Genomic DNA, 9,681 nt, shown 5'->3' with positions numbered 1-9,681 from the left:
AAGCCTCATCTTTCTTCCGTGGAACTGCAGGTAATTTCGAACGGTTGACCATGAGGGTAGCAGCCCAACTCGTAACTGCTACGCTACCAGTAATGACAATTTTCGGCCTTCTCACAGGACAGAAGCAGGGTCGTGAGATAGCAGGTCCCAAGTGACTCCAGCACTCCTCCCACTAAAGCCCACAGACTCAGGAACAACTGGAGAGGTGAGAAATGAAACATATCCCTGTGCAGGAAAACGAAACTGAAAATCTCAGCTATCCTCTGCTTATACGTAGCTGATTCCCGCGCCCCTAAGTCCACAGATGGGGGAGGGGAAGAGGGTATTTCCCTGGAGCTGGTCATTGGTCAGGGCCGTCCCTATGCTAATGAGGAGGCAGCCCGAGAAGGTTCCAGCGCTGCCCGCCCCAGCTCAAACTCAGAAGAGGTCTGAATGGCTCCCACTCATTCCCCCTATTCACGTGTACCTATGGATGAAGAATTGGAAGACAGAAAGTGTATCAGCACGAAGCTGTTATGCAGAGTTCTGATAGTTCTTCTGGTGGCCATGGTGGTCTTAATAGTGTTCCTGATCTTCTTTGCAGTTATTGCCAACAGCAGCGCCTGCAAGGATGGCCTAGCAGCCCAGCAAAAATGTCAAAACACTACCCAGCTCCTGCAACACCAGCTGACCCAGGCCCAAGAGAGCTTCCGGGGGGCCGAGGCCCAGGCAGTTTCCTGCAAACGGACTGTGGTAAGTGACTGTCTTCATTTTCTAGTGCTACTACAAGTGAATGTCTTTAACAAACAAAAATGTATTCTCTTAACAGAAGACTAGAATACACATTCTAGAGGAAGGCTTTCCCTCTCTGTGGGCTCTGGGGGAAGGGGCATGTCTCCTTTTGGCATCTTTGGACCTTGTGTTCCTTGGAGATCTCCATGAGTTTTAACATCAGTTTTCCCCTGGATTTAGGAGGTTCTCACTGCAAAAGATTTACTCTGCTCCCAGCTCTTTTTGTGTAATAGTAAGTAGAGAAGTCTCTCTCCTCTGCTCTCTTCTCTCCTTTTATTTCTTGTAAGTTAAAAGTATGACTCAAAAATATGACTTATGTAAGGGTGAGGACTCAAGATACACCTCACATTAATCCTATCCCGTTAGCATATATGCCCACTGCCATGCCTGGATTCCAACTCACAGCCACCTATAGGACAAGAGTAGAACTAACTGTTCCTTTGGGTTTTCTGAGACCGTAAACCTTTATGGGAGCAAACAGCCTCATCTTTATCCCTCAGAGTCCACTGGTAGGTTTGAACCACTGATCTTGGGTTAGCAACCCAAAGCTTAACTCCCCGTGCCACCTGAGTTCTATCATATAGAGATTAGGCAGGCTTACATCAAATAATAGAGAATTAGGTTAGGTCACTACATGGAGGACAACCACACAATACTGTCAATCATGGCCTAGCCAAGTTGACATAGAGTTTGGCAGGGAGAAACTGGGGGGTGGGGAGGGGGGGGAGAGATACAATTTAACCCATGACAGCGGCCTAAGCTCTTACCAGGATCCTGTGAGCACAAGCAGAGACAGACAAGAACATAGTCCTCAGACTCTGCCCCTGCTAAATAGGGCAAATCAGATTATTTATACATTAGGAAGAAATGGATGTATATACCAAAGTTCATACTATGCATACAACATGGTATTTATCATACTACACAGGATCACTGAAAAGCTTTATAAACCCTCTATAGGGTCTCTATGAATCAGTAGGAACTGACTTTAAGGCACTTAACAACAACAACAACAATAATATCATTGTTTTGTTAAAGTGCCATTGAGTAGATTCCGACCCATAGCGAGAACCCTGTAAAGGGTTTCCAAGAAGCAGCTGGTGAGCTTGAACCACTGACTTTGCAGTTCAAACGACTTTGCAGTCTGCAGTCTGGCTCATTAGTCTACAGGGCCACACCAGGACTCCAATCGTAGTTTTAGGTTATCATGTTAAATATCGTATCTCCATTTTGGGCGGGGGCAGTGATTTATACAGTGCTAATGAAAACTTTTTTTTTTTTTTTTTTTGGCTGGATAAAATTTATTGCATCCAAAATATCACCAATTGGTTTTAGGAATTATCTGGCCTTGTTTCTATAGCCGGATAGCTTTTATATCTTACTCATTGACTTGTTGGATGATTCCTTTTTCAGACACATAGAGACCATCCAAACTTTTTCAGATATCCTTGTTTTTAACTGTTGTGGCTTGCTGAATTAAAGCAGCTGAATTTGATACAAGTTCAGTGTCTTTTCCTTTAAGAATTAATTCATCTTTCTTGGCTTGAGATACTGACAAATAATACCTGCCCTCATCCGAACCCTGTTGTTATAAATGTTAAATACCATCAAGTCATTCCAACTCATAGGCATCCTGTATACAGTTTCCGAGGAGCAGCTGGTGAGTTTAAACTGCCAACCTTGTGAATCGAACCCATTTTGCTGTCCAGTGCATTATCCTATAGGGCCACACCACTACTCCAAGAACCCTATGGATGTATTTTTCACCTAAGAAGTTTCAGATTTCAACAAGAGACCCGCCCTCTTGGATAACAATGTTGGGGAAATGAGCATGCACAGACTTCATCTTATAACGGAAGCCCAGTGAAATGCCCTTGATCATATTCTACGCATGACTGCAGATAGTGCAAAATGGAGTCAGTTCCTTTCTATTTCCCCACCAAGGAGACTGAATTCTACATTAATGCGATTGAAGTCCCTCTGCAAGTTTCCTCTGGGGCCCTTCGCAATAACTATGTGTCCTTTCAGACTGATGTTGACAGTTGGGTTACTGAGAATGATCTTCAGTCTCACAGTAGATGCAGCAAAGGAAAGGCAATGAAAACTTTTCAGGAGTCCTGGTGTGGTGCTGTGGGTTAATGCGCTAGATTGCATAGTCAGTTTCAACTGCAAGGTTGGTGGTTCAAGCTCACCAGTCATTCCTTGGAAACCCTCTAGAGGTTCGCTATGGGTCGGAACCTGCTATGGATTCGAGTCCCAAAGAAGGATGATGACCACTATAATGTCCAATTTGGAGAATTGTATTGGCACAGCTATAGCCAGACGGCAGGGAGACAATAGATTCTCCTAAGTCTGCGGAGCCGCAGGGAAATGGCTGCTAGTTTATATAAGCTAAATTCTTGGCTGGGGTCTAGGGGCTTATCTAAAGGAATTTGCTGAAGCAGGGAATGTTGTTGTTGTTGTTATGTGCCGTGGAGTCGGTTCTGACTCATAGCAACCCTGTATAGGGTTTCCTAGGCTGTAAAGTCCTGGTGTGGCACTGTGGGTTAATGCACCAGACTGCAAAGTCGTTTGAACTGCAAGGTTGGTGGTTCAAGCTCACCAGTCGCTCCTTGGAAACCCTTTAGAGGGTCGCTATGGGTCGGAACCAACTCTATGGCATTTAACAGCAAATCTTTACGGGAGCAGAAAGCCTCATCTTTCTCCCGTGGAACAGGTGGTAGTTTTGAGCCTTGCTGTTCGCAGCCCGGTTCATAACCACTACAGAAGCAAAATAGTGGATTAGTTTGCTCACAGGAAAACTAGCTAACAATAACAGGGTCAGTGTGACCAGCAGGAGTTCAAATAACAAAACTATAAATCAGTTTGCATAGGTAGAATAATAGGACCATAAATCAGTTATAATGGCCCAAGAGTCCTTGAGGCACATAGTTACATTAACTATTCTAAAGAATGTCCGAGGTTCCTAATCACACCCTAAACACCACCTGTGAGGCTTGTTTCTGCCCTATCTGCCTCAAGGCCAGGGAAATTATGCTGGCTTTGTTGTTGTTGTTGTTATGTGTCGTGGAGTCGGTTCCGACTCATAGCGACCCTGTACGGGATTTCCAAGGCTATACATCTTTACGGGAGTAGAAAGATTCTGAATTTTCATAAGGAGCTCTATTGTTTCAAACCTACTCGAAGGCATTTAACAACAATGGTTACGAATCGAATCGGACTGCAAACCTCAAGGTCACCAGTTCGAAACTACCAGCTGTTCTGCAGGAGAAAAATGAGGCTTTCTGCTCCCATAAAGATTTACAGCCACAGAAACCCTGTACAAGGTCACTATGAGTCGGAACCTACTCCATGGCACATAACCACCATCAATGGCACTTAAAGGAGCTCTGGTAGCATAGTGGTTACAAATCAGGCTGCTAACCTCACGGTCAGCAGTTCGAAACTACCAGCTGTTCCAAGGCTTTCTGCTCCCATAAAGATTTAGTCTTGGAAACCCTGCACAGAGTCGCTATGAGTCGGAACCGACTCCACAGCACATAACAACAACAACAACAACGGCACTTATGGAGTCCTGGTGTGGCGCTGTGGGTTAATGCGCCAGACTGTAAAGCTGTTTGAACTGCAAGGTCAGTGGTTCAAGCTCACTAGCTGCTCCTCGGAAACCCTATCCAGGGTCGCTGAGTTGGAACCGGCTCGACTGCACTTAACAACAACGGTGTAGTGGCTCTGTTGGATCACTACTGGACTTCGAACCACAAGGATGGCAGTTGAAACTCACCAGCGGCTCCTTGGAAATCCTTTACAAGGTCACTATGAGTCGGAACAGACTCAACAGCTCTTCGTAACAACAACAACAATAGTTACAGTGGACTCCTGGTGTGATACACTAGAATAAGCACTTGACGTCAGTTTGAACTGTGAGGTTGTTGTTGTTGTTGTTGTTAAGTGCCATTGAGTCAGTTCTGATCCATAGCGACCCTGTATATATAGGATATCCAAGAAGTGGCTGGTGAGCTTGAACTGCCCAACTTGCAATTCAAATGGCTTTGCAGTCTAGCTCATTAACTCACAGCACCACACCAGGACTCTGTAAGGTAGACAGTGCAAACTCACCAACTACTCCTTGAAAACCCTATACTGGGTCGTTATGAGTTGAAACCAACTTGACTACAAAAAAAAAGGGGGGAAAGCTAAATGGTGTAGTGGGGTAAGCTAACCACAAGGTTCACAGTTCAAACCCACCAACCACTTCATGGGAGAAAAATGAGGCTGTCTGCTCCTCTGAAGTCTTGGAACCACTCTGGAGCAATTCTCCTCTGCCCTCTGGGAGTCTCTGTGAGTTGGAGCCAACTTGAAGACAGTGGAGTGGGAAGGAGAACTTTGGCTGCATCCTGAGAGTTGAACAAGATCAATGTCTGTCATTAGGACAGCAGTAGGTCTCGGCTTCTTTGGAGTTTTCTTACTAGGACTTGGGGGAATTTATAAGTGTAGGTGAGTTTGAAACTCCCAGTGGGCATCTGTCTTTGGGAAACAGAAATCCCCATTAGGCATTGGGTCTGGGGTCCTCACCAGGGCCTGAAGAAGGGGTCTAATGAAGTTCCACTACAAATCTTCACTTGGGTGCAGACGTGGGGGATCTTGAGCTCCCATAAACTCAAACTTGAGCTTGGAAATCCCCGTGACTGGGTTTGAGGGAACTTCTAAATCTTGGCTACTAGCCCAGTAGATTTGCCAGTTTCTATTAGGGTTTGGGAGTCCTGGTGTGGCGCTGTGAATTAATGTACCAGACTGCAAAGCTGTTTGAAGCTCGCCAGTTCAATGGTTCAAGTTCACCAACCAACCCTTGGAAACCCTATAGAGGGTCACTGTGGGTTGGAACTGATTCGATGGCACTTAACAACAACAATCAGGGTTTGGGCATGAGTTTTGATGGAGGGGGACCTCAAAGTTACCTTTCATCCTTACTGGCAGCCCTGGAAGGGTGGGTGCTTGTGACCATTCTTTGGAGTTGAAGACTGAGGTACAGAGAAGATTGGAGGGGAACTAAAAAGCCTCTCCTTAGAAACCCTATACAGGTTACTATGACTCGGTACCGACTCAGTGGCACCTAACAACAACAACAACAAGTGAAAGAATAGATTTTTGTTTGTTAAAAGCATCCGCTTAGCATATGTCTGTTACAGCAACACTAGCTGACCATATTCATATCCCCCACGTTTCCACCCACCGGGCAAGCACCAATACACTCTCTTGTACCACTTGCTGTCAGGGATGGAATTGTGTCCCGCCCCAAAATATGGATCAATTTGGCTGGGCCATAATTCTCAGTGGTTTGGCAGTTATGTGATGATCCCCCCTATGATGTGACACCATGTAGATATCATTTTATTTACCCATTCATCTATTGATGGACACTTATCCATTCTGGACACTTGGAGTCCTGGTGTGGCACTGTTGGTTAAGGCACTAGACTGCAAAGTCGTTTTGAGCCGCAAGGAGGGTGGTTCAAGCTTACCAGTTGCTCCTTGGAAACTCTATGCAGGGTCACTATGGGTTGGAAACCGACTCAACGACACTTAACAACAACATTGATGGACACTTAGTTTTTTTCATCTTTTAACTGTTGTGAATAATGTTGCAGTGAGCATTGGTGTCCAAGTAGCTGTTCATGTTCCTGTTTTCAATTCTTGAAGAGAGATGTATACTTAGGAATGGAATTGCTGGGCCATATGGTAATTCCATGTTTAACTTTTCAAGGATCTGCCATGCTGTTTAAGGAGCTCCAGTAGCATAGTGGTTACAAGTTGTACTGCTAACTTCAAGGTCAGCAGTTCGAAACTACCAGCCGTTCCGCAGGAGAAAGATGAGGCTTTCTGCTCCCCTAGAGGTTTACAGACTTGGAAATGCTATGCAGGATTCGGAACCGATTCCACAGTACATAACCACCACCGCTACCACCATACTGTTTACCATAGTGGTTGCACCATTTTAAGTTTCCGTCAGCTCTGGTAGCATAGTGGGTTACGAATTGGGCTGCTAACGGTAAGGTCAGCAGTTTGAAACTAACAACTGCTCCATGAGAGAAAGATGAGGGTTTCTGCTCTTTTTGTAAAGATTTACAGCCTTGGAAATCTTATACAGGGTCGCTATGAGTCGGGAAGATCTCCAGGGCATATAACCACCACCACCATCAGCAATGCACAAGAGTTCCAATTTCTCCACATCTTCATCAACACTTACACTGTTATGTAATAGTCATCCTGGTAGTGGTGGTTCTGTGCCGTGAAATCGGTTCTGACTCATAGCGACCCTGTATAGGATTTCTGAGGCTGCAAGTCTTTACAGGAGCAGAAAGCCTCATCTTTCTCCCACAGAATGGCTGGTAGTTTCCAACTGCTGCCCTTGAGTTAGCAGCTTACTTGTAAGCACTACACTACCAGAGCTCCTTAGTAGTCATCCTTGCTGTTGTTGTTAAATGCGGCCAAGTCAGTCCTGACCCACAGCAACCTTGTATAGGGTTTCCAAGGAGCAGCTGGTGAGCTCAAACCACCAACTTTATGACTCAAACTGACTGCAGTCCAGTGCATTAACCCACAGTGCTACACCGGGACTCCAGTGGTCATCCTAGTGGGTGTGAAAGGGGCCCTGGTGGTGCTCCAGGTAGGTGTGAGGCTGCTAACTGCAAGGTCAGAGATTCCAACCCACTTGCCATTCCCAGCGAGAAAGAGACTGTCTGCTTCCATACAGATTTACAGTCTCACTTGATGGCAATGGATTGGATTTTTTAGTTTAGCGAGTGAAATGATCTTTCATTGTGCTTTTGCTTTGCATTTTCCCCATAACTAAGATAGTTAGTATCTTTTCGTGTGTTTATTGGCTATTGGTATATTTTCTGTGAAGAAATGTATACTCAAGTCTTTGTCTGTTTTTGAAATTGGATTGTGTGTAGTTTCTTAAGTTGTTGAGTTTTAGGAGTTCTTTATACATCATTTATTTGCTGTTAGGCGCCGTCGAGTCGGTTCCAACTCATAGCCACCCTGTGCACAACAGAACAAAAGGTCCTAAACTGTCCTCACAACTGTGTTGTTTGAGTCCAGTGCTGCTGCCACTGTACCAGTCCATTCGTTGGGGGCCTTCCTCTTTTTCACTGACCCTCCACTTTACCAAGCATGATGTCTTTCTCCAGGGACTGATCCCTCATAATAAAGTGTTCGAAGTATGAGACATAAAGTCTCATCATTGTAACTTCTAAGTAGCATTCTAGCTGTACTTCTTCCAACACAGATTTGGTTGTTCTTCTGACTGTCCATGGTACTTTTAATAGTCTTCTCCAACACTATAGCTCAAATGCATCAATTTCTCTATGGTCTTTCTTATTCATAGTCCAACTTTCACATGCATATGAGGCCATTGAATATGCCTTGGCTTGGATCAGGCATACTTTAGTCCTCAAATGGACACCTTTGGTTTTGAACACTTTTATCTTGTTCAGCAATATGTCGTTTGATTTCTTTCTCTACCAAAATTTTGGTCCATTTGTGAGGATTTCTTTTTGTTTTCATTACATTGAGATTGCAGTCTATACTGATGGCTCTTGTCTTTGATCTTCATCAGTAGGTGTTTCAACCACTCTTCATTTTTAACAAGCAAGGTTGTGTCATCTGCATCTTACAACTTGTTAATGAGTCTTTCTTCAATCCCTCAGAGCATTACTTTTGCTGTATCCATCAGTTTTGGAGTCCTGGTGTGGTGCTGTGGGTTAATGTGCTGGACTGCAAAGTCAGTTTGAACCTCAAGGTCAATGGTTCAAGCTCACCAGCTGCTCCTCAGAAGGGTTGCTGTGGGTTGAAACCAATTTGAAGGCACTTAACAACAACAACATAGTTTTGGTACATTGTGTTTCCATATTCATTTGTCTCACAGTATTTTCTAATAGTTTCCTTTGGTCCATTGGTTAAGAGTGTGCTGTTTAATTTCCATTTATTTGTAAAATTTCCAGTTTTATTTCTGTGATTGATGCCTCATTTCACTCTACTGTGACTGGAAAAGATATTTTCAATAGCTGTAGGATCAGCAGTGGACTTTGAACCACGAGGTCAGAATTCAAACCCACCAGCTACTCCTCAGAAACCATGTACAGTGTTGCTGTGAATTAGAATTGACTCAATGTCACTTAACAACAAAATCTCTTTCAATATATTAAGATCTGTTTTGTGACCTAACATTTGGGCAACCCTGGGGAATGTTCTGTGTCCCCTTGAGAAGAATTGTCAACGTCTCACCTGTTTTTTCTGTGCCAGGTGAACCTGGAGGCTTCTCTGGAAATGGAGAAAACATTAACTCAGGAGCTTAAGGGTAAGAACGGGGGGAGGGGGGAGGGACCAGGGTTCCTGGGAAGGAGTTGGGGTGAAATGAGAGCCCTATAAGGGATGGAGCCAGATGGAGGGGGCAAGGTCTTGAAGTGACCATGACAGGACTGGAACTAGGGCCGAGCCATCTGAGGTCAGGACATAAATGGGGATGGGTCAGAGTTTGGGGCAGGTCAGGTATTGGAGAAGGGTCTGGGCCTAGGTTCCAGGGTTAGGGTCTGGCAGAGAGCAGAAATCAGCAGAGTGCAAGGAGGTACCCCATGGAGCCCTGGTGTGGTGCTGTAGGATAAGCACTAGACCATAAGGTCGGTTGGAACCGCAAGATCAGTGGTTCAAACTCACCAACTGCTCCTCAGAAACCCTACTTCAGGGTCTCTGTGAGTCGAGGAATCTGTTCTTGTACCAAGAGACAATTGTTCAAACAGAACTTGGGAACACTGACTGGTTTAAAATTAAGAAAAGTGTACGACAGGGTTGTAGTCTTTCACCATACTTATTCAACCTGTATGCTGAGCAAATAATACGAGAAGCTGGATTC

General features: G+C 44.7%; 1 protein-coding gene across 1 annotated transcript in view; it reads left to right on the top strand.

Moving 5' to 3' along the window:
• Window positions 1–468: 468 nt before the first annotated feature.
• Window positions 469–9,681, top strand: part of BST2 (bone marrow stromal cell antigen 2) — a 48,448-nt gene continuing 39,235 nt past the window's right edge. Inside the window, exon 1 of the mRNA XM_006876321.1 lies at window positions 469–732. Coding sequence (XP_006876383.1) covers window positions 469–732 — 264 coding nt within the window. The remainder of the gene's footprint in view (window positions 733–9,681) is intronic.

The sequence above is a fragment of the Chrysochloris asiatica genome, unplaced genomic scaffold, assembly GCF_000296735.1.
Source record: "Chrysochloris asiatica unplaced genomic scaffold, ChrAsi1.0 scaffold00374, whole genome shotgun sequence".
Lineage (NCBI taxonomy): Eukaryota > Metazoa > Chordata > Mammalia > Afrosoricida > Chrysochloridae > Chrysochloris > Chrysochloris asiatica.
Note: the sequence above shows the minus strand (reverse complement) of the source record. Positions and strands in the feature narration are given on the sequence as shown.